The sequence below is a fragment of the Terrapene carolina genome, unplaced genomic scaffold (assembly GCF_002925995.2).
Source record: "Terrapene carolina triunguis isolate 2854851 unplaced genomic scaffold, T_m_triunguis-2.0 Scaffold42, whole genome shotgun sequence".
Lineage (NCBI taxonomy): Eukaryota > Metazoa > Chordata > Testudines > Emydidae > Terrapene > Terrapene triunguis.
This window is the reverse complement of record NW_020664393.1, coordinates 22,853,138-22,878,686: the sequence shown is the minus strand read 5'-3', so window position 1 is coordinate 22,878,686 and position 25,549 is coordinate 22,853,138. Positions and strand designations below refer to the sequence as shown.

The 25,549-nt window shown below is 39.5% G+C and overlaps 1 protein-coding gene across 3 annotated transcripts in view; it reads left to right on the top strand.

Annotated features, from left to right (window-relative positions):
* Positions 1–25,549, top strand: part of LOC112102128 (cytochrome b5 reductase 4) — a 72,394-nt gene that overhangs the window by 36,721 nt on the left and 10,124 nt on the right. For all 3 annotated transcript variants that reach the window (XM_026654376.2, XM_026654371.2, XM_026654387.2), the window contains 4 exons: positions 12,097–12,237; positions 18,618–18,770; positions 19,418–19,568; positions 23,595–23,681. In XM_026654376.2, coding sequence (XP_026510161.1) covers positions 12,097–12,237; positions 18,618–18,770; positions 19,418–19,568; positions 23,595–23,681 — 532 coding nt within the window. The remainder of the gene's footprint in view (positions 1–12,096; positions 12,238–18,617; positions 18,771–19,417; positions 19,569–23,594; positions 23,682–25,549) is intronic.

The following is a 25,549-nucleotide window of genomic DNA, read 5'->3' as shown; positions in this document are numbered from 1 at the left end:
CCCCTTTCTGTTCTATCCTGCCCCGCCACTATCCTTTCCTGTCCCTTTTCAGGGACCCATCTCACTACCCCATTCTATGAGAAGAAATAGATCATCTTCTGCAACTGGGAGTCATAGAACTGGTCCCTTCCCAACACTCCCATTGTTTTCTGATCCAGAAGAAATCTGGCAAGTGGCGACCAATCCTGGACCTTCAAAACTTAAACAAGTTAATCAAACTGCAATGCTTCAAGATGGTTACTCTCTCTACCATTATCCCAGCATGAGAACAGGGAGACTGGTTCTCAGCCATCGATGTTTCCATGATGCGTATTTCCATATCACAATACATCTGCCCACAGATAGTTTCTTCAGTTCACCATGAGCACTGACCACTATCAGTACAAAGTACTGCCTTTCAGACTGTCAGCAGCCCCTCGTGTATTTTCCAAGGTCCTTGCAGTAGTTGCTGCCTACCTACACAAACAGGGTGTTGTCATCTTTCCACACTAAGATGACCATCTCCTCAAGTCTCCATTTGCAACAGATGCTCTTTGTTCCATCCGTGTGACGATGGACCTTTTCACGAATCTTGGCCTTTGTGTGAACTTGGAGAAATCTACTTTAATGGTGGTACAATACCTGGAGTTCGTTGGGGCACAGTTGGATGCCATAGAAGCCAGCTCACAGATATTCGACCATAGTCGATCTTGTATACATGGTATGAGCCTGCCCCCAGATCTCTGCCAGGATATATCTCCAGCTACTCGGCCATATGGCAGCAGCCACGTATGTGGTAAAGTACACACGGTTACGCATGTGATATCTTCAGGCATGGCTATGTACAATATACATATCTCACAGACACAGCCTGCACAAATTCTTATCCTTGCCAAGGAGGGCTAAGGACTCCCTACTTGGTGGACACAGCCCAAGAACGTCGGTGTTGGGGTTCCTATCCTTCAACCGGTGCTGATCATGATTCTAATAACTGATGCCCCTTAAATCAGTTGGGGAAGTGCACCTTCACACTCATACAGTGCAGGGCAGATAGTTCTTAACCGAATACACCCTACACATCAACCTCCTAGAGCTATGAGCGGTCGGAATGCCTGCCGACATTTCTTCCCACTTATTACACATTGCACCATCAGAGTTGTGATGGACAATGTTGCCTGCCTGTTTTACATCCACAGGCAAGGCAGAGTAAGGGCCCACTCTTCATGCTTGGAGGCATTGAAATTATGGAACTGGTGTATCCAGCACAACACCACCAACTCGGTCACATACCTCCCTGGAAACCAAAACACTGCGGACTCATTGAGCAGGAGATTATCCCACAAGCACGAGTGGGAACTGGATACATGAATCTGTCAGCTCATCTTCAACTGCTGGGGATTCCCCACTATAGATCTTTTTGCCACACCGAAAAATACTCAATTTTGCTCAAGGGCAGGACTGGGACACAGATCTCTGGGAGATGCGTGCCTCATCTTATGGGATGCGCTACTGCTCTATGCCTTCCCTTCCTTCCCCTTCTGTTTTGAGTACTCTACAAGATACAGAGAGACCAAGCCCATGTCATCCTTATAACTCCAACATGACCACAATTGATCTGGTATACTTACCTCCTTCGCATGATGGCATGCCAACCGATCTCTCTCCATCCAACTCCATGAGTCCTTTCACAGGATGCAGGTCACATCCTCAACCCCAATCCACAACTTCTTCACCTGAAACATGGCTCCTCCATGGTTCCGGGATTCGGAAATAACCTCTTTGGAAGCAGATAGACAGATACTCTTGAATAGCAGTCACAACATGACTAGACACATTGTACCTCCACCAATGGGTTAGATTCCAGTGCTGGTGCGCCTCCCATCAGGTCAACGCAATAAGCTCTCCACTGCCACTTATCCTGGACTATATTTTACACCTTAAACAATCAGGATGAACCAGCTTCATTCGTATGCATTTGGCAGCCCTCACAACTTTCCACTACCACATAGATGCCCACTCCGTCTTCAAACACCCACTCATGAAACATTTCCTGAAGGGCCTCCAAAATCTTTACTCTCACATACAGGATCCAATCCCGGCCTGGGACCCTGGCCTCATCCTACACTCTCTTACTAGACCTCCGTTCGAACCAATGGCAACATGCTCCTACATTCACTTATAGATGAAAATGGCATTTCTTGTCGCTATCACGTCTGCCCAACAGGTCGGCGAAATTGGTGCCCTTATGGCATATCCTCTGTACACACCTTTTCAGAAAGACAAAGTTATGCTACATCCACATCCCAAATTTTTACCCAAGGTTCCATCCTCTTTCCATGTGAGTCAATCTATCCACCTTTCTTGCTCCTTTCCGAAGCCTCATGGCAACCAACAGGAGGCAGCACTGCACACCCTGGACGTCAGACACGTGTTAGCTTTCTACCTGGACAGAACTAAACCTTTCTGAAAATTGCCACATTTATTTCCTTCAACTGCCAAAAGATACAAGGGCGCAGCCATCTCTAAAGCAACACCTTTCCAAGTGGATCACGCAGTGTATACATCTGTCCTGCCAACTACACAATTGACAACCTCCTACTGGAATTAGAGCACATTCCACCTGCTCGGTCTCCACCTCCATTGCTTTTCTCAGTAATGTCCCTGTTGCCGACATTTGCAAAGCAGCCAAATAGGCATCAGCAGACACCTTTGCCCGTCACTGCACCATTACTCATGATGGCGCAGCAGATACTGTTCTAGGACATACTGTCCTATCATCTGTAGTAAATGCTGCTCCAAAGCCCCAGCCTTCCAGTGAGGGGCACTGCTTTCTAGTCACCTACAGTGGAGCACCCATTGGGATGTCACTCGAAGAAAAGGTTACTTGCCCTGTGCAGTAATTGAGGTTCTTCAAGATGTGTCCCCCTCTGGGTGCTCCACTACCCACCGTCCTCCCTTCTGCTTTGGAACTGAAACATAAGATCTGCAACAGAGAAAGAACTGGGGGGCAGTTGGACGCTTATATACGTCCCGTTCACAGCCCTAGAGGGAGGCGGTGCACATGTGCGGTCCGACGGGCACTGCTGATGAAGATCTCTGATACCAGGTGCATATCTTTGTTTGCCAAACATTGCCTCCAGCCTTAGCTATCATTTTACAAAAACATTTTTATTTAAATGGAGGAATGAATAGGTTTCCCTGGGGCTCACCCATCACTGACTAGATAGTTTGAGAATGAAGCAATGGAAAAATAGTTCTTCTTAATTTAAGGAATTGACTTGTTTGCTGTACATTTTAGCTGACTTTCTGATTGAAATAGTATGGTATTTATTTTGGTGCAGTCGTTATGGTCTTCTGTATGGAAATTCAGACATATGGAAATCTAAACAAGTCTGTGACTAGATTTCATCCTTGCTGCAGAATTTTTTTTTTCTTGTGTTGGTAAGACAGAGTCAATTCCTAGACTACTATAACTATTTAACTTATGACAGGTAAACTTCTAAAGGGAACCAATTTACAAAAAAATTATTTCAATATTTCCAAGAAAAAATACAGGTATACCTCAGGACTGATTGATACAGAGAAATGCTTCAAGAGAAATCCTTTGAGATTTTAAGACATTTATTGTACCAGGCTTATTCCTCTTTTTAAAGACCAAGTGCTAGAGATTTTCTTGAGAAATAGTTATTTATAGGTGGTGACAGTGCCCTCTTTTGTTAGTTTTTGTTCTATGTTGCAATGTAGGTAATATTTGAAGTCAAATGTTGTATGGAAGGTATGTATCAGCAATTAGATGATACTTTAAAGAGAATCAATTGAATAATTAATTGATTTTAATCTTCACTGTAGTTAGACACAGAGCCGCCCAGAGGATTCAGGGGGCCTGGGGCAAAGCGGGGGAGCAGACATACTCACCGGGCAGCGCTCCGAGTCGTCGTCGGCGGGTCCTTCAGTCGCTCCGCGTCTTTGGCAGCACTGAAGGACCCGCTGCCAAAATGCCGCTGAAGACCCGGAGTGACTGAAGGGCTCCCCGCCGCCGAAATGCCACTGAAGACCCGGACCACCACCGGGTAAATAAAAAGGCACCTCTAGCCAGGGAAGGGATTCTCGGCCAGGACTCGCGGGGCCCCTGTGGGGCCCAGGGCAAATTGCCCCACTTGCCCCCCCCCCGGGCGGCCCTGGTTAGGCATATCTCTCCATTAAAGCGTAAACAAAAAACTGAGATTCATGTTACTGACATTCTGTTAGAACATATATTTGTAGAATAAAGGCAGCATGTACCCACTGAAATACACTTAGTACAGTGGTAGAACATAGCATCTATTCTATTCTTCCAGTCACTGAGACGTGATTTTCTTGTAGGTAGTTTTCTGGAAAGTGCGTGGTATGGAAATCCACCCATCAGGAGATAGGTTGAGATCATCACAACATATTCATACTGCTGTGCCAGGTGGGAATCGAACCCAGGCCCCAGCGGTGACAGGCAAGCACTTCAACACTATGCTACCAACACCTGCTTTATATAAGAGACTCTTTAAAGAAACACTATTAGGCAAAAATCATACTTAGTAAAATATTTTTGTTACTTATTACTTAAATTAATCCATATTAAACCATTTAAATAACTTTTAATCTTTAATGCTTTTTGTTTACTATTTGTACTTCATTCAGTTTGGACAATGAAATTAGATTTTCTAGCTTCATTTCCTGGTTCCCATACACTAGCACAGTGATGCAGCTTTTGTGGAAAATGCCACAAAAAGCATTTAATTTAGTTTTTTTTAAAGTATGAAACATTATGGCTGATCACCATTTCAAAACTGAATGTAAATTCATCTAGGGTCCCTTTAAAAAAGATTCATTGCTGGGAATAGGCTGAGAAAATATTGCATGTGTGTTCCTGGGCAGCTGGGCCATTGCTTTTCTCCTTTTTTTTTTTTTTTTTTTTTTTTTTTTTTTTACCACAACAATTAAAGTGACAACACTGTGTAGACAGTGTAGTTGTAGTAATGTCAGTCCCAGGATATTAGAGAGACAAGATGGGTGAGGTAATATCTCTTATTATTGGTTAAAGAGAAGTTGGTCCAGTAAAAGATATTACCTCATCCACCTTGTCTCTCTAACACTGTGTGTGTATGTATCGAATTCTGAATTAGTTGGGTTACAATCACAATTATGTCATCACCTCAGAAAGTATGCAGTAGTTAAAACTCAATAGAAAAATCAAATAGTATTTTATGAAATGTGGATTTTGTGTGGGGGGTAGCTTAGACAGGGTAATATGATATAAAAATCCTTGTTTTCTGATGCAGAGTAGAATATTTGTTTTTATACAGTAGGGGAAAAAAATAAGGCTTCACAAAGCATCTAGCATGGCAAGTTAGGAAATCATTGTAAAGTGACTATGTAAATAAAGGTTATAGCCAGATCCAACCTGGAAAAGCTGACATACTGGCTAGGATTTTCTGACTAATTTTTATCGAGAGAAAATTTTAGCCACAACACGGAGATTTTTCTACTCTTTTTCCCTCCCTTCCTTCCCCATCTCCCCACTCTCTCAAAAGTGCACATAATCTTTATCTTCCACCTGACCAGCCACATCAAGAACTTATCTTGGTTTAATATCTTAGTCAAAGACTGAGAAGAAACCTGTTAGCCAGTTATCGCCCCCCAATTCTTTATTACTTTCATTATTTGTTCTTTAAACAAAATCTTTCAGGACCTGAACAAACATTTTATATTGTCATACTAAACATGCTCTTGGCTTTCTCTCTTCTCCCCACATTTTGTCTTCTCAACTACCCTGAAATGCAGTTAAGTATGTATAAGGCTTGGTCTTGAGGAAATTCACTTGTATCTTCACTCCACCTTTGCTCCTTTTTGCACCTCCCTTCAGAAAAGAAATCCTTTCTAGGTATTCCACGTGTTTCCTGGAGTTGCAGTCTGCTACAAAGTCTCCCTCCCACATACAAACAAATTGAACTGATGTGACAAAGAATGTGAGGAGAAGAGGGTTTTTTTAATTGGTTTTACACCAATGCTAAAAGTCTGGGTAACAAACAAGAACAATCAGAAATTCTCATTGATGAGAAGAAATTTGTTATAATTGGCATTACTGAAACCTGTTGAGACTATTGGAATGTTAAAATAACTGGTTATAACCTGTTTGGAAGGATACAATAGATAAAAGAGGTGGGAAGGGATGGATGGTGGAACTGGATATTAAACATACCACCTGTTTTGTGTTATTCATAACTCAGAATCACAGGATCTTGAATACATATGGATCATTGTGCTACCTAATAAAGCACAGAAGCGGGTACTGTTAAAAATTTGTTCCTTATTTCTAGTAAGGGTATTTAACCATTAAAACAACTTACCAGTGGTTGTGGTGGATTCTCCATCCATGGCAATCTTTAAATAAAAATTGGATGTTTTTCTAAGAGAGAGATGCTGTAGTTCAACCAAGAATTAATTCAGGAAAGTCCCATGGCCTGTGTTGTGCTGGTCAGATTAGATGATCGCAAGGGTTCCTTCTGGTTTTATAATCTGTTAATCAAATGGGAAATAGAAAGCAACCAATATAAATTGGAAGTTATGAAGTATAGAAAATTGATAAAGGAAGCTAAAGACATCACAGAAAAATCCTTGTCTGACAGGGCTAAGGACAATAAGGAGATAAGAATATAAGGAACAAAAGAAATCCCAGTGATGGTATAAACCCATTAGTTAGATGGAGATGATAAAACTGTTAATGCTGAAATGTTCAATACATATTTCTGTTTTGTATTTGGAAAGAAGGATGATATTTTTGAATCTTCTAAGGATGATTAAGTACTTTTCAGTCCATTAGTAACCAAGGAAGATGTTAAACACCATCTACTAGAGATGAACATTTTAAAATTAGCAGGTCTGGATTATTTTCACCCCAGATTCCCAAAAGAGTTGACTGAGGAGATCTCACGCCAAATGTTAACTTTTGTTAAATCTCGGCATATTGGGGAAATTCCAGAAGACTGGAAGAATGCTAATGTTGTATCAATATTCAAAAGGACAAGCAGAATGACCCGGGTAATTATGGACAAGTTAGTCTGACATCAGTCCTGGGGAAGGTAATGGAAACACTGATACAGGAGTGAATCAATAAAGGATTGAGGGATGGTAATAGAATTAATGCCAGTCAACGTGGTTTTATAGGAAATGGGTCTTGTCAAACAATCTGATTTCATTCTTTAAGATTACAAGCTTAGTTGATAAAAATAACTGCATAGATGTAATATACTTAGATTTTAAGACATTTCATTTAATACCACAATGTTTGACTAAAAAATGAGCACTAAATGGTATCAGTACAGCACATGTTAAATGGACTAAGAACAGGCTAACAGATCTCAAAGTAGTTGTCCATAGGAACTCATCAAACAAGGGTGTTTCTAGTGGGATTCCACAGGGGATTGGTTCTAGGCCTGTTGTTCTAGATTTTTATCATTCATCTGGAAGTAAATATAAAATCACTGCTTATAAATTTGCAGATGATGCCAACATTGGCTGAGTAGTAAATAATGGGGACGGCACGGCAGTCATACATGGTGATCTGAATGGTTTGATAAGCTGGGCCAGTTCAAACAAAATGCATTTTAATACAGCCCAATGCAAGATCATACATCTAGGAGCAAGGAATGCAGGCCACACCTACAGAATGGGGTACAATATCATGGAAAGCAGTTACTCTGCAAGGATTTAAGAGTCATAGTAGACTGGAAACTCAGCGTAAGCTCCAGTGCAGTGCTTTGGCAAAGAGGACTCATGCCGTCATTGGATGTATAAACAGGACAAGTGAGTAGGAGCAAGGAGGTGATTTTAACTCTGTAACAACATTGGTGAGACTGATACCGGAATACTGCTTACAGTTCTGGTGCCCACATTTTAAGAAGGATTTTTGAAAAATTGCAGGTGGTACAGAAAAGGGCCATAAAAATGATTCCGGGACTAAAGAAAATGCCTTATAGTGAGAGACTTTTAGAGCTCAATCTTTAGTTTAACAAAAAGAAGATTGAGAGGTGAACTGATTAGTGTCCAAGTACCTTCATGGCGAGAAAATACCGGTTAGTAAGAGGGCTCTTTAATATAGTGGAAAAGGTCATCACAAGAACCAATGGCTGGAAGCTGAAGCCAGACACGTTCAAATTAGAAATTAGTCACCCATTTTTAACAGCGAGAATGAATAACCAGTGGAACAAACTGGCAAGGGAAGTGGTGGATTCTCCATCATTTAGAGGTTTTCAAATCAAGACTTGGGCACCTTTCTGGAAATTTTTTTAGCCAAGCACAAATTGCAGGGGTAGATAGCTGTGTGAAGTATAATGATCTGTGTGGTGTAAGAGGTCAGACTAGATGATTGAGGCCTTTTGGCCGTTACAATTTATTAGCAGACTTGGTAAGAGAGGAAGATCCAAGAACAGTGTAGTCTAATAATGCATAGGGTGCTGGATTGGGACTCATGTGACCTGGGTTCTATTCCTGGCTCTATCACTGACCAGCTGTGTAGTCTTCTGTGCCTCTTACCTGTTCCCATCGTTTTCTGTCTTGTTTTAGCTTGTAAGAACTTAAGAGTAGAAAGTGTCTCAATGGGGTCCAGAGCTCAGTTGAGGTCTTTAGGTGCTACTGTAAAATGAATAATAATCTTGGGATTAAATGCTGGATTTGGACCAAGATCTGTGATCAATTCCTGGTTTTGCCATGGGCTTTGTGTGACCTTAGGCATGAGCCACTGAGGGTATGTCTACGCTGCAATTAGATACCTGTGGCTGGCTCGTGCCTGCTGACTTAGGCTCACAAGGCTCAGGCTAAGGGGCTGTTTAATTGTGGTGTAGACATTTGGACTCGGTCTGCACCCTGAGCTCTGGGACCCTCCCATTTCATAGGATCCTAGAGCCCAGTCTCCAGTTTGAGCCCAAACATCTACTCTGCAGTTAAACTGCCTCTTACCCCGAGCCTCGTGAGATTGACTCAGCTGGCACAGGCCAGCTGTGGGTGTCTAATTGCAGTGTAGACATACCCTTAGTCTGTTCCTGAGTTCCCAGTTTGAACATTGAAGTAATACTGCTTTACCTCACAGGTCTGTTGTGAGAATAATATCATAAATGTTTGTGAGGAACTAAGATTCTGTGGCAAAAAGGGCTATTTAGCTATTTGAATACATGGGGGGAAATTTCTTCAGGTTTTGAAATTGAAGCAGCGGTGAGAGCTTTCAAATAAGATTTAGCAAGCAGGTCATTCCTCCTTCAGATAATTAGGAATACTATGGCACAGTACTGTACTTAAGAGATTAGCTCACTGTGGACAAACTCTTGACTGGAAAATTACTTTCTGCTTAACTAAAACTTGTCTGAAAACCATTTGATAAATGTAAGTTTGTTCCAGATATTAATCTTTGAGGTAATATTAACTAATCAGATAACACGTGTAAATGAGTGCAACAAAAGTGTTTTGAAGAAAATTCCATGAAAATTAACTGAGGAAGTAAACAACTTTTGGCCTCTATAATGTCACACTCAAAGAAACTATTGTATTTTGGGGATTTATGATCTTAATGCAGTGCTTTCCAGATGCTTCTTATGAAGGTATGCAGAATCTATAAAATTCTTGGCATATATTGATGTCTTTCAGTGAACATAGTGATTTATTGTGTCTCCAGGAAAATATGGAGGCACTGACTGCGTCTCCTTAGTTAACGTTATGTTCTGACGTGGGCCTAAAATGGGGCATAAATTCCTGTTTTTCTTTATATAGAGATATAGATATATATATAAAGAAAAACAGGAATTTATGCCCCATAAATATATATCTATATAGATATATATAAAGATATAAAGTTAGTGTGGAAACTTCACTTGCGAGTTTTTGTACAACTTGAATTTTTGTGTATGTTTTAGTTTCTCTTCATATGCTTTTAATAGGAAGTATTCAAAATTGATCTCTTAATGCAGTTTGTGAAAGTTTCACTTTTTTGTTGACATATTGCTAAAAATTGTGTAACTGCACAAAAATTGATAGCTGAATCTTGAGTAGATCCTGATAAAGGGCAGTTTTTGAAAATGTTTAGCATTATAAGTCACTTTTTGCCATTTTTTCCTCATGATTGAAAATGCATACACAAGGGGGTAGCCAGTGTATAAAATCTTTTCTGTTGTGTACATAAAATCTTGTCCATCAGATAAAATTCTTCGTCATCAGCCGCTACACCTTTCTAGAAGATTTTTATCGTACAAAAGAGTTTTTATATGCAGTACTCACTGAGAAGGTTTTATGTGCTGGAAGACAGCTGCTGCTATCTTGCTGAACCTTGAATTGATCATGTCAGAATATGAAACTCCTTTATTGCCTTTTCAAATAAAATGATGTAGGAATCCTGCTCAAACACCCAAAGCATCTGGGGTTTTCTTTTCACTCATCCAAAGCAAGCTGTTATAGGATATATTAGAGAGAAACCCTGAAAAAACATTTATGAAAAAGATGTGCGATATCTCAAACACATTACGTTTTTAAGCAGTTTTCTATAGTGATAATCTTCATATTAATTGATATATGTTAAAGTAACTCAGTACAATAATATATGCTGCAAAACACCATAGAAAATGGTGATATGTTTCAATAACAGTAATATGTAACTAGCAAATGAGACTCTAAATTAGCCTAATTACAAACTTTGAAAATTGCAGAGCAAACTGGACAGAAAGTATCCTGCACATACGTTTGCAGGTATAATTATATGGTCAGATGTTCTTGGCTCTTTTACACATATTTGATGCTCCTTGAATATAAAGCAATTTGGGGACATATGTACACATACAGCTCAGCTGGAACAACTTGCTTTAAATGCTTTTACTTTAATCCAATAAAAATGTCCTTCTGCTATAAAACCCTTTTTCTATTTAAAAGCTCTTGCTTTTACTACTTTTCAATGAAATTTCCTGAGACCCAGAAAAGTGTAGGCTTTTATCATTAGTGGTCTGGATGACCTGTTCTGTAAGGAGGAAAAGTGCTTATACTGTAATGGTAAAGTGCTTAGATTTAGTGGCACCAAGAGCTATATGAGGAGTTTTTCGGTGCTTACAGGTTACATATAATTTTTGCATGTATTTACTTATTTTTAAATGAAAACTGAACATAAGTTTTATATCTGTATTTTCCTTGACAAACTAGTAGCGACTTCTTGTTTGAGCTGAGCAGCAATAAAGTGCTGCAGTTGACCAGTTTTATCCTGATCCTGCAGTTAGTGGGAGAAGGAAATTGAGGGGATGCTCTTCAAGCCCTAAGTAGGTTGCACTTGCGTGGCACACAGTCTCAGGGCCAGCAGCCTTCAGCACTCACATGAGCTTTTTTGTTTTTCCCCCCCCCCTCTTGGTAAAGATTAATCTGCTAACAGCAAAATACTCAGTGCAAGGATGACCAAAGCAACAATAAGGCCCACAACAGAGAAATTGCAATACAAATAAGTCTCTCTTAAAAGTTAAGGTCAGCATTAATCCATTAATGCTATTGGATGGCTGCTAGAAATGCAGGATTCTCTCCAAATACTTATGTAAACAGATCTATATGTGTTCTAAATATATGGGAAGGTGGGTTACCAAATAAAAGCAACCTCCTCTGCTAGTATGATCAGTCTAAAAGAGAAATGTCATATACATTATTCTTTTCACCTTTGTTTTGCTGCCCATTGGCTTCTCTCCTCTTTCTGCACTTTCCCAATTTTATGCCAGCTGATAACCCAAACTCCTTGATCTGTTCTTAAGAGTATAACATAGGAAGATATATTCAATTCCCAGACCAAAATAATTTTTATAAAATCTCTTAAACAGTGTAATAAAAATCCATTATTCACCTTGCAATTTTTAGTGTTGTGTATGGGTGAAATGTACATATGTACAAACCTTTTATGCTGACACCACTAACAGGTGCAAAAGACTAGAAAGCCAAGATTAGATTTATCACAATGTAGAAACCCCATAAAAATATAGTTGTTTTCTGAATCCTTTTTGCACGTCAGAGCCTAATTTTGCTGCTTTACCAGGCATATTAAAAAAAACAAAAAACCTCTCAATCCTTCTCTTTTAGGGCTGTACTACAGAAAGTGCAAACTGATTTCTAAGACAGAAGTCACCCATGACACCAAACTTTTCTGCTTAATGCTGCCACAGAGTACTCATCTCCAGGTTCCTGTTGGGCATCACATTTACCTCAAACAAGTTATTGCAGGTAAGAATAGCTGAATCTGTCCACTAACATTACTTAATAAAAGTGTTTTTTCTTGATCATTAGCAGTGTGACAAACTGACAATTTCTTGCAACATCCTGAATGAACTTTATTGAATTAAGGTAAACCTTATTGGGGTTCACTGTATTAAAAGTGCAGTTGTGTATGTGTTTTTGTGGAATTATATGTATGTAACTTCTCTAGGAGAGTGACTAATGCAGTCTCTGGAAGGGGTTTTTAGATCAATATGTAGGAAGTGGATTTCCTAGGAGGGTAACTGGGGATAAAGGGAATGCAAATGACCCACTTCAAATCCACCCTTTTGAAACTACTACCTGAGGAGGAAAACTAATTACCTGCCCCTGGAAACTCCAGATCAAAGATCCCTGAACTGTATAAAGCAGCCGTCCTCAAATTTTTGTATTGGTGACCCCTTTCACACAGCAAGTCTCTGAGTGTGACACCCCCCCCTTATAATTTTTATATTTTAATATATAACACGATTATAAATGCTGGAGGTGAAGCAGGCTATGGGGGTGGAGGCTCACAGCTCACGACCCCCCACGTAACCTCGTGACTCCCTGAGGGGTCACGACCCCCAGTTTGATAACCCCCTGGTATAAAGGGTGGACAAAACTTGTTATGAGTGTGCTTATTCTAAGCTGATGCAGTGATGCACCACAAAAAGAAACCCCTTGAGTGGGGTTTGGAAGGACTGCTCCAGCCAGAGTCCATGTCAAGGTTGGAGTGATCTTTGGTAAGCTTATTAGCGTTTGTGTAAGTTCTTTTAAATATGCTTTCTTTATAGTGCTTTTACCTTAAGAATAAAATAGGCTTGCCTAGAAAGAACTGTGAGGTAACTTATAATTGTTGACAGAGAAAGCAAGCTGCCTGTCTCCGCTGGGAATAACCCAATGAAGCAGAAACAACAAGGAGTCCGGTGGCACCTTAAAGACTAACAGATTTATTTGGGCATAAGCTTTCGTGGGTAAAAAACCTCACTTCTTCAGATGCAACAAAGAAGCAGGGAACTGTGCAGCCTGGAAATGCCCCCTCAGAAGGGTCTCTACCCTAAAAAAAAAAAAAGGCTGGTGAGCTGGAAGCCTGAGGCAGGGGTGCCCTTGCTGGATGACTGAGGGAAAACACACATGTGCAGGTGTACTGAACTGTGACCAACAGAACTCAAATCCAGTTTTATTAATAAAATAAACCAGCCTGTTAAATAACTGCAAAAAGTCAAGGAAGTCAGTTACTCTGTTCTTTTGTATGAACTCTTTCCTTAACTGTATCATTCAGTTCTGTTTGTCTGTTCCCATTGTCAAAAGTCCAGCATTCCAGTTAAGTAATCTATAAGTATCTCCATTCTAGAGAGTGAGTTTGGCATTGAGTGCTTATGTAACTTTTCTGAACTAAGAGGTATACAGTTATTTTAGGTAATGGATGAAAATAAATGACTCCTTTAATTGGAAGAGTAGCAGTAGGGAGCACAAACAACAGTTGCTTGTGGCCTTATGATCTCTGTCCAGCACGGAGGCATCTCTGTCCAGCTGTCTTTGATCTATGATCTCTGTCCAGCTGTCTTTCTCACCACGGAGGCATACGTTCACTACTAATGAAAGGTACATATTTGGGGGGTATACAGCCTCTATCTTCAAGTGCCTCCTCTGCCACTAGCAGCAGCTGGGGGTTATTTCATTCTACCTGTGGGGCAGCTACTTTAAAAAATCAGACCTGAAGGAGAGGTACCAAAGCAACTAATGGTAGCTGTAACAGCAGCTGAAAGAATAGAAGGCTCAGGGCCTGTATCGTCTTTTCCTTTTCCCTCTCAACGTCTGCTTGCAATAGCAGAATCTGGAGGTCACAGCCTTTTCCCTACTAAAAAGGGGGAAGGGAAGATGATAAAGCAAAAAGCTCCAAGTGGCCCGTTGGTACTTTGTAGCCAATTAGGCAACCAAAGTAAAAGGGCCAACCTATTCTTGGAACACCTGATGCCCTGTGCTCCTCATGTAAAAACTGCACCTGTAAACACTGAAGCGAAACATGGGTAAAAGTAGCCAGAAAACACAAAGCAACTAGTTACAATAGAAAGTAGTTTTTCATTCCAGCCCTAGATGCTTATTTTCAGATTGGCACAAGGATGTAGAAGATGAAGACCTTAACCCTTTCTGATCATCTTTCAGGGTGTTAAGAGATGGACAAACCTCTTAGATTGAGTGGGTTGTCTGGCAAATGTAAATAACAGAATTAAAATTTAAAAAATAGATGCAGAGTCATGCATTGTTTGCGAAGCTAACATCACTTATGTGGCTGTACTGAGCCTTCATGATGTCAAAGATGGACAATCGGATACATTCTGCAGATCTAATATATGGGTGATCTGGATTCTGAAACAGGCAAAGGGAAACAGCACAATTACTTTCATCTGCTATCCATTACAAGGCCTCTTACAAGGATTAAAAAGGATTAAAATCTTGCAAAGTCAAGTGTTCTTAAGTTAGGAAGTGCCAGAATGAATGTTGTCAGTCTTAATGTGGCCACCTTGTGTGTATGCATTATGACACAGGCGTGGTCTATGCTAGAAAATTAGGTTGACATAATATGTCTCTCAGGGTGTGAAAAATCCACACTCTTGAGAGATGTAGTTAAATCAATCTAAGTCCCCATGTAGAGAGTGCTAGAATCCCTCCCATCGGTGTAGGTGGTGTCTACGCTGAATCACTGCAGTTTTTGAAGTGTAGACAAGTCTCTAATTACATGTTCACATACTACTTTTTTATTTTTAACCAGGACCCATGGTTCATTGAGTGCACAGGGTGGAGTTGCTCTAGGGATGAATCAAGGTTGCGAAGTGAAGGCTATTGTCTGTAGCACCCCTGTTGCATTTGTTACAGAAGTTGGAAGGCTTGTACTGAATGAGGCAGGGGGCTGCAAGAAGAGAAAGGGAAGTTGAATGCCACCCTGGAGACTTGGATTTTATCCCTGCCTCTGCCACAGAGTTATCATGTGATGCTCGGCAAGTAAAGTACACCAAACTTTTCATAGGTAATCAATCTGTGTGCAAGTGGAGGCTGCATCATATAATGTATAAGCATCAGGGGGCTAAATTAAGGCTGTAAAGGCAATGTTCGCAATGGCATTTCCTAACTTTAGTGCTTGACTCTGCAACTTTTATGTTCCTTATTAAATCCTTAACTTTGTATTTCTTACTTTTTATGTATTTGTTAATAGAGAGGAACTTTAAGTAATGTTAAATTAAATCTTTTTGTGAATTTCTTTACATTTTGAGAGAATCTTTTATGTGTGTGCTATTTAAATAATAAAGCACTTACTCATTTTAGGGTTTCTATTTTGGAGAGTTCATTAATAGCAATTTCTGAGTCTCATGGGGATGTCCAAAAATATGGGCTTTTTGGGACTTTCATTACAGCTTATACTGGAAAGAGAGTAATCTCTCTGTAATATTCCTTAGTTTTCTTGTTGTACTGGTTGTGGTACTTTGGGGGTTCACCCAGACCAGAAGAGGTTGTCACCACCTGCTCTGTAATCTTGGGTGCTTCTGTGCTGTGCAGTTTTGGCTCAGAGCAGTCTGGTTACAGTACAGTGACCTCACCGCCAGCCTGGTTAATCCTTGCAGCGTGACACCAACAATCCCGACTCTACCCAATGCTATTTCCTTTGCAGTGCTCAGCCCCTCTCACTGTAGCACTCACAAAACTGTATCAAGTTCCCTGTGCCTCTAAAGAGACACTACACAGCACCAGCCTGCTAGTTTGGCTGTGGATTTTACTCTTCAGTTTGAAACAGTGTGTGGAAACTATTGCTGACAAAGCACTATTCACACCAGCACTTGTCGTTGGCAAAACTTTTGTCTTTCGGGCTGTGTGTGTGTGTGTGTGTAACACCTCTGAATGACAAAAGTTGTGTCTTTCACTTGCCAGTGTAGACAAAGCCCCAGTTTTCAAAGTCAGGAATCCTTCCTGAAGGCTCCTCTTCCTGTGTCCACCATGGAGCTGATGCCATGTTAATTTTTGCATTCTCCTCCCCCTGCCGAGATAGTTAAGTGGCTGTCAATCATTTGATTGCTTTGTTTACCTTTTATGTTAGTGTGCTTTCATTGTTTTTTTGTCTCAGTTTACACTGGAGACACATTCAAGCAGATGGGACCACATTTCTTTGTCTAGGGTGGAGTGATGTAAGCCTTGTCTGCCAAATACATAACTTTTCATATATCACCCCTACGTACACCATGCAGTGATAATAATGACCAGCATGTTACCAGTTCACATATGATACCTTACATGACATCTTTTAGATGCAGATTATGACAACAATGAGTTGGTCAGGCCAGCTGACTCTTACTGTACATGCTGGGGTGCCTCTTGCCCTCTGGCATGTGGGTGCTCTCAGGGTCACAGCACTACAATAAAGTGCTCCTGGGAACCTTTAGTGTGAACCAACAGGGGCTACATGGACCTATTATTGTGCAAGACGTATGTGCACTTTAGAAATCACACCCCTCCTGCTTTGTGTAGACAAACCTTTATTGCATGTAACCATTCCCGGTGTTTTTTCAGTGTTTTTATTGAATAAAAAAATTGCTTTTTTGTATTGTGGGTACAGTATTCTTTTTGGTGTTTGTTAGTTGAAACCTAAAATCAGAAGGCCTACAGGGCGGTTGTCGTTAATATGTGTTTTATTGCCATTGTCATCTTTGAAGCTCTGTATTTCACCACTCAGAGCCATATTGACCAATATCGCAAGTAATTAAATTGTTTGCAAACAAAGCATGTTTTTAATGCAACTTTGCTGTTACTGCAGCTTCTAAATGACAGACTTTATAACTGGGTAACAGTTTGAATAGGGACTCATGTCTATAATTTCCCATTCTTTAAAAAGGTAAATGTTCAAAACCACAACCTCCAATTTGTAAGAAGTATAACTAATAGATGAAAAGGAGCTGTAGTTTTGTTGCTTATTTTCATGTAACCCTTCTTGAGAAAAGTAAGAATTACCATTTGAAAAGAAGCAGTGTAACTTACAGTTCAGACTCAAAGGAGTACAGTAGGAGCTTATCTGAACCCACTCTGTTTTGATTACTGTTCCTTGTGGGCCCCTTCTCTGCAATAATGTTAGTCTTCTGAGGCAAATCAGTCATCAAAGGTAGCCATGACAACCAGGGCAGATAGTGATTCTTCCCAAGTATGCAAATGAACTGGAGTGAGTGAGGGGCTGATCAGTTCTGATGTCAACAATGTTACTGCATAGCAGGCAGCAGAGGTGCACTCTTTGGGGGGAAATCAACATACAAACACAAAATATATATGGGAGATCAAATGTTAATTAGTGGCTGAAATTTGGTTCAAATTCCCCATTGCATATTTACTAAAAAGGGTTCTGAAAAAGGTGAGACACTGATGTGAAGATTCTGTAAAAGAGAAAATTTTGATGCTTCCTTAACTATGCAAGACCATAATGAATGTCAAGGTGATGATAGGAATATTTTAGGTACAGTAATGGGTAGAGAATTGCTGAAACCTTTACTTCACTCACTCCTTGCAATACTGAGTTGCTTAAAAAAATAAAATGCATCCCACAGAACATCGGGAACTTCTTCTGTAACCTGCTGCCTTGACATGTACGCTGGTGTACAATGTACTAATAGGGATGTACAAAAAAGAGGAAACATTGCCTTGCGCAGTAACTGTAGTTCTTCAAGATGTAGGTCCCTATGGGTGCTCCACTACTGCCCTCCTTTCCCTCTGCTTCGGTTGTTCCTTAGAGGATTTTCTTACTTAGTAGAGAAGAACTGAGGGAGGTTTGACCACACACCCATGTATAACCTCGGTGTCTGCCATGAGGAGGCATAGGGCATGTGCGAAGGCTGAACGGGCAATGCTAGCTAGAAATCTCCAATCAAGGGCACGAGAGGCAAATGTGCATCTGAGGTGGAGCATCCAGAGGGACACACCTCGAAGGGTGCATGTGTGTGGTGCTATGTATTAAGATAAAGGTTTTTTTCGGCATAAAGTAATTGTTTGAAATAGGGTGGAAAGGCTCTGGGTGGGGATGCAGCTACATCAACACATTTTACCCTGGGTAGTAGGCTGAGTCCTTGAGCTAGCTGGAGTTAGTAAATTAGCTGAGACTTGCCTTATAATTTCGTATAAATCTGAAATAGTGCTTGGCTACATTTACTTTTTTTGTTTGTGTTTAATGCTAAAACCTGTTTTATTAAAAAAAAAACTTAAAAATTTGAAACAGCTGCTGAGAAATTATAGGAGTAGACAGGCTGCTTAATGAATATGATCGCATTAAAATCACTTGGTATGAGTCTTCTTTTGTGCTAGAAGTTTCATTTTGCGCTTTTCTTATGTTTGCATAGGTACTGAGATAGTGAAGCCATATACACCTGTATCTTGTTCTTTGAAATCAGATTTCAAAGAACCATCTCACCATGATAGTACACACCTAATTTTAATGATCAAAATTTATCCCAATGGACTTTTCACACCAGAACTTGACCACCTGCAAATTGGTAAGTGTTTTCTTGCACTAAATCATTTTATATGTATGTTTCCCACCACAGACTGTTCAAGTTGGTACCCACTTACATATGTGTGTTTTCTCCTTTATGCCTCTGTTACATTTAATATTTGAAACCTTATTCCTTTAGCCGTATCCTATGTAGTTTTGTTAGGAACTGTATGCTGTAAAATATCACATTGGGGTTTACACTTCCAGAGTTTTCCCTAAATAATTATAGCTAGCTTATTGTAAAGTTTCTTTCTATGTACATTATTTACAGTTTCTCTGCTACTTGGAAAAAAACTTAGGTTTATTTTTGTGTGATTGATGTTAACACAAACCTCAATGCCTACTGCTCCAAGTGCAAGACACACTTTTGACTTTGTCATTACTAATCTAAACCATGGCTCTGTGTGTATTTATACCAAAAAAACCAAACACCCTATCAAAACATTACATTGCACATCCAGTTTTTCTTTGGTGACAGAATGAGAGAAAATGAATCACATGTGACAGATATTAGTCATGTCAGTGCTGTTCTTGAAAATGCTCAGATACTTGCAGTGATGAGGGCAGCGTAAGAGCTTGTATAGAATAGATCACCAATATTCTGACTTCCACTTCAGTAACGTTTACTGTTCTGTTTTTGTTATATAGGAGACTATATTTCCGTGAGCAATTCTGAAGGTAGCTTCAAGAAGTCGCAAGTTCAAACTTTAGAAGATCTCTTTTTATTGGCAGCAGGCACAGGCTTCACACCAATGGTTAAACTACTGAACTATGTTCTGACTAATGTTTGTGGTCTGAGGTTAGTATACTCCTTATGGCTTAGGCACCAAACCAGTTTAATTTTTAATGAGGAAGTAAAGGGTAAATGACTGAAATCAGTTCTATAGGAATAACAGAAAATGGATTAGGAAGTGTTGTACCTTGGTGTACTGTAAAGCCTGGTCTGTTTCAGGGAAATTTTTCCCTGATCTGTGGACTTTGGGAGCTCAAGCGTAGATGGTGACTGGATACTGCTGGTGTTTCTCATTGGTAGCAGATGGTATATAACTTTCTCTTGCCCAGTGGAATCTGAAAGATCAGCATCTTAGTTATCTGGAAGAACATTTGGATAGTATTGCTAGTTAGGTGTATTGGGGATACCTTATCCTTAATTTTGAGAAAACAAGGCCTTGTTGGAGGGTAAAGGTGGTTATGGAGGTGCTATGATTCTTTTGCATTCCCTGCTTATTCACTACTGCTCAGCAAGTCCACTGACAGTGAAGAATCCTGGCATTACTTTTGACCTTATCCTTTCCGTAGAAGACCATGTTTCATACATAGTATGAAAACTATTTTGCATGCATAGGCTCTTCTCTTATTTATCCTATGAACTTGCTAAAGGATTCCAGTCGCTTATTGTGGTGTTCTCAACAGGGCTTCTATCACCTTGTTCAGAATGCAGCAACATGTTTTCTCACTGGTTTGAGTGACTAATTATTTTCTAAAAAGAACAGGAGTACTTGTGGCACCTTAGAGACTAACAAATTTATTTGAGCATAAGCTTTCGTGGGCTACAGCCCACTTCATCGGATGCATAGACTGGAACATACAGCAAGAAGATATTTATACATACAGAGAACATGAAAAGGTGGAAGTAGCCATACCAACTGTAAGAGGCCAATCAATTGAGATGAGCTATCAGCAGCAGGAGAAAAAAAACTTTTGAAGTGATAATCAAGATGACCCATAGAAGGTGTGAGGATACTTAACATGGGGAAATAGATTCAATTAGTGTAATGACCCAACCATTCCCAGTCTCTGTTCAAACTTAAGTTAATTGTATCTAATTTGCATATTAATTCAAGTTCAGCAGTCTCAGAGACTTAAGTTTGAACAGAGACTGGGAATGGCTGTATGTTCCAGTCTATGCATCCGATGAAGTGGGCTGTAGCCCACGAAAGCTTATGCTCAAATAAATTTGTTAGTCTCTAAGGTGCCACAAGTACTCCTGTTCTTTTTGCAGATACAGACGAACACGGCTGCTACTCTGAAACCTGATTATTTTCTGCTTGTCTTCTGGCTTTTATAAGGAATACCTATAAAATGTTGGATTGACTTTAAGTTGGTACCATTGGTATTTAAATTGGTGGTGGGCCATGTGTATTTAAAACAATCTACTTAAACTTGATGGTTCTGACCACAATTGGCTCCTTATTATCTGTCCTTCATATTTCTTGAAACCCCACTTTCTTTTCTAAAAGTTGCAAGAGTGGTGCTTTTAATTTTTATATTTTTTATTGTGTGGACTGTGAAGCTGGATGTGTGGTATAAAACCAAATTACATTCATAACACATTTTTCCACTGTATTGTGTTCTAAAAATGTCCATGTTAAATTGCCCCATTTTTGGTCCCCAGATTTTTTGTGCTAACCCCCCAAATGTTTTGGTTTTGCTTGTAATCTTTAAGCTGAACCTCAAGAGAGCTATATCTTGATGCTTAATTTTTGTATTTTTTTTTTTAAGATCTAGCAAAAAGCCTAAATTCCAGATGTATTTTCTTTCTTTTTGTTTTTAATAAAATTTACCATTTTTAAGAACAGGATTGGTTATATGTGTGTGTGTGTGTGTGTGTGTGTGTGTCCCCTAAGAGGTTTGTGCATATGTTGTTTAATTAGCTTGTGGCAACAGCTGATTTCCTTTTTCTTTCTCAGCTCTTCCCCGGGGGGAAGAGGGACTGAAAGGGCTTGAGGGTACCCCACAGGAAGGAATTCCCAAGTGCTCCTTCCTGGGTTCTCAAAAGGGGGTGGGGGTTTGCACTTGGGTGGTGGCAGCATCTACCCATCCAAGGTCAGAGAGAAGCTGTAACCTTGGGAGTTTAATACAGGCCTGGAGAGGCAAGTATTAATTTTTAGAATCCTTGCAGGCCCCCACCTTCTGCACTCAAAGTGCCAGAGTGGGGAATCAGACTTAACAGAACTTTTGGCCCAGATTACCCATTTTCTCCTTTCTTCATTGTATTTTTTAATGTGCTGCCTGGTGTTAGTTCTACGTGCAAAGGATTAGGATCAAGACTCTGAAGATGCAGTTTCATGGCCATATAAATTGCCACTGAATTGTAGATTATTTTTTAACTTCCACATAATTCTGCTCCAGCGTGTAAGCATTTAATTTTTTTTTAGAAATGAAGTCTCTAGACCTTAAAAGATAAGTGTATAAATGTGAACGTAATGTAAATCAATACTGATGTCTGCCTGAGCCTGCAGGCTACCTGATACAATAGGAGTGAGATAGGTATGAACTGCCTGACTCATGTCAATGGGATGTTAAATCTGAAGTATAACTTAAATGTCTACATTAACTCTTTAATTGCAAGCTAATATGATTACTTGTTGTTGTTAGATAGAAGGAATTCAAATCTCCATCCCTCCACCAGATAGACTTTGTCTATGTATGTTTGTATCAGTTTAGTTAAACCTGTTCAGTAAAATGCAATTGCCAAGAAATATGGAATGTGAGCGGATTTAATAGATTTATTACCTACATGATGGACTAGTAATTTATTTTAGATTTTTTTAGTTTTAAACCTGTTCCTAATTGATTTATGCTAAATTGAAATAAGCCTGTGGTAGACTGAAGTGTCGACAGAGCCTTTTGTACCATTTTAACTAAAGTGTCTTAAAATTACATCTTAATTTAAATGGGTGCAATTCTCCATGTAGGCAAGCTCTTAGTCATTCTGCCCCTGCCCACAAGGGAGGGAAAGAGGGGGTGCATCCCTCCAGTGTCAGAAACTTCAGCTGCTTTCTGAATACTTATATGCCCCAAACTAAAACAATCTTTTGCCCTTTCCTGGTTGCCAAAAGCCTCTGCCCCTATTCAGCTTCCATTGCCTCCAGCTTCCTCAAATGGCTTCTGTGTTGCAGTTACTTATCGATAGAAAAATCTGTAGTATGTTAAAATTTGAGGGCCATGGAAAATTTCATGTAAAAATAAATAACCTTAAAAACACTGTATTGATTAAACTAAATTAGAGTGCTGTGAGAGGAGGCAGTGCAGCATTATATAGGTCTAATCTACCACAAGGACATGGGGGGGCCTTGATCACTGTCGTCATCTTGTTGCAGCAAGTCTCCCAGAAGTATAGCTGCATTTCATGGTAGATAAAGTGACTCTTGTGTCTCTGCTATTTCTATAATGCCCATCACAATAATATCTGACCACTCTATATATATCTGTAGTTTGTAAATTGTTCTGGGGTCATTTGGGATAACGGATGTTATATAAACTGCAATTTAAAATTAAGGGCATAATGCATTGGTACTGTGTTCCAGTGAGAAGTCATTGTTGGACTATTGGGTTAGTGTCTTATCAGCACCAGTTTTCACCTAAATATCTTTAAAACCAGATTACCTTAAGACCAGGTAATATACTGTAATTTATAAAGCTAATGGCAAATGATGATGAAACCAGAATCCATCATCACCATTTTGAAACTCAGTTTATCTGTACAACATGGAGTGTATAATGTTCAAATTATTTAGAGGTGTGCAGGGGTTTTACTTACATAACATTTATTAAAATAGCATAGCACAGTAACACTTAGATACTATTGAGACACTAAAGAACAACTTTTAGGTAGGTATATAGTCCTGTTACTGAAGTCTGTCAAATTCCTAAAAAATTCATCATTCTTGTCCTGAAGAGAATATAGGTCTTAAATAGCTGCATAATTAAATGTGTTCTGGAGATGTGCAGTATTTTCTTTCTATTTAATTGTTGCTACACATTCATACATAGTTAAAAGCTTGATCTTGAAGTTGTGTGTGTTCTGTTTTGTTTTTTTAAGGACAGTGAAGTTGATGTTCTTCAACAAAACAGAAGATGATATACTTTGGAGAAACCAGCTGGAGCAGTTAGCCCTGAGAGATAAAAGGTATTAAATAGTTTGATAGAATTTCATTTATAAATTATTTATTATTTATATTATTGTAGCACCTAGGTGCTCTAGTCATAGTCCAGGACTCCATGATGCTAGGTAGTGTACAAAAACAAAACAAAGATGGTCCCTCAAAAGCTTACAATCTAATAAGATGAGACAATCGATGGATATTAACAGACAGGGGAGTACAAGGAAACAATGAGACAGTACTGGCCAGTATGATAGACCGTGGTCTCTGTTCACCAGCAGTTTAACCATTGTGAAGGTTTTTTTGTAGGCATTATGGAAAGGGAGAATTTCATGGAAGACTTTGGAGGATAATATGCTAGTTTTTACAGATGTTTATAGGGAGCTCCTCCCAAGCATGAGGGACAGCATGGGAGAAAGCGCAAAGGTGCTTGTTTGAAAATGTAACAAGTGGGTGATGGAGACTGGCATGATGGACCCAAGTGGAGGTGGAAGCTGACATCTTGATAGTGTGTGAGAGATCATAGGGTGGGGATATGCCTGGAAAGTGAATACAAGTAGTGTGTGTTTGATGCAATTAAGAAAAGGGAGCCAGTGGAAGAATGCAAGAAGAAGGTGTTGACCTGGTCAAAGTAACAGGCTAGGGAAATGATCTTTGCAGAAGTATTTTGAATTATAAAGCAATCATAAATTCTACCACATTTACCACTTATCTGGAGAGAATAACTCTTTTTTAAATGGGTAAGTAATATAGTGGACATCATCAGTTTACCACCACCATAGTAAGGGTAGAGGGGATGAGTTTTTAAGCTTGCGCTGGTAAATTTTCCTCTTAATTTAGCTGTTTATAACATGAGCTGTTTAAATATGTGCCTTTCTCAGTAGGGATAGACTTAAGCATATGCTCAAATACTTAGCTGAATTTGGGCTTTTGAGCAGTTGAAAATCAATAGATAGCACCATGTGATCCACCAGGTAGGCATGAATCACTAGTAAGTTGTCCACAAAACACTGCTGTTCCATGAACCATGTTTCAAGAATGGCTTTTATAATAATGTCTGTACACTACTCCATTTTAAATGAGATGTTCTGGTGATGTTTCTAGAACTTGAAAAGTGAATCTGCATCTTGGGAATGTAAGGTGGGAAACTATGAGTATACCCAATTTAGGCTTAATCAATTTTCACCTTTATTTATAAAATTTCAGACAGAATTATTGTCACAGTGTCTGAACATATATTTATGTCAGATGATGAACATATAAAATAGATTCGGTCCCCTGTTACTGCATTCTGGAGCACTGGAAAGTTCTCCTGTACATCAGGATGGCCATCGCCGCCTCTGATCCCTGGTCTGGTTCTTCAGGCCAGTTCCTTCACTTTCTGGCCTGGTATTCCTCCAGTTTGGGCTCTCCTTTGCTTACATTCTCATACATGTCCACATTACCTATTCCTTAACTTTTCTCCAGTCAGCGTTAAGCATTTGTCTTATGTAACCCATACAATACGCATACACAAACTTTAATTTAAGCATTTTTAGTTGTCTAGAATTTTCATTTCATTATATTTCCATGTCACCCTGCTCCTGGGTTTTCCCAGAAAAGGGGACTTTTGTCATTACCGGTTTGTGTGTTTATTATACTAATTAACTTTCCCTTTTACCTAAAATCTTCCAACATAACGTATCACCTTTGTCCTGTCAAAGTAGCATTATTTTAATCAAATCAGCCAATCTATGTAAGAGGCGAAGAACTGGCAAAACCACACGCATTGCCAAGCAAATTTAGGCTGAGGCCTTGGTCTAAATGTTACCTCATCTAAACTCATTCACTATCCATAATTATAAATTATTAAAGCATACCTAAAAGCTCTTAATCTTACCATTTAGCAATTCTT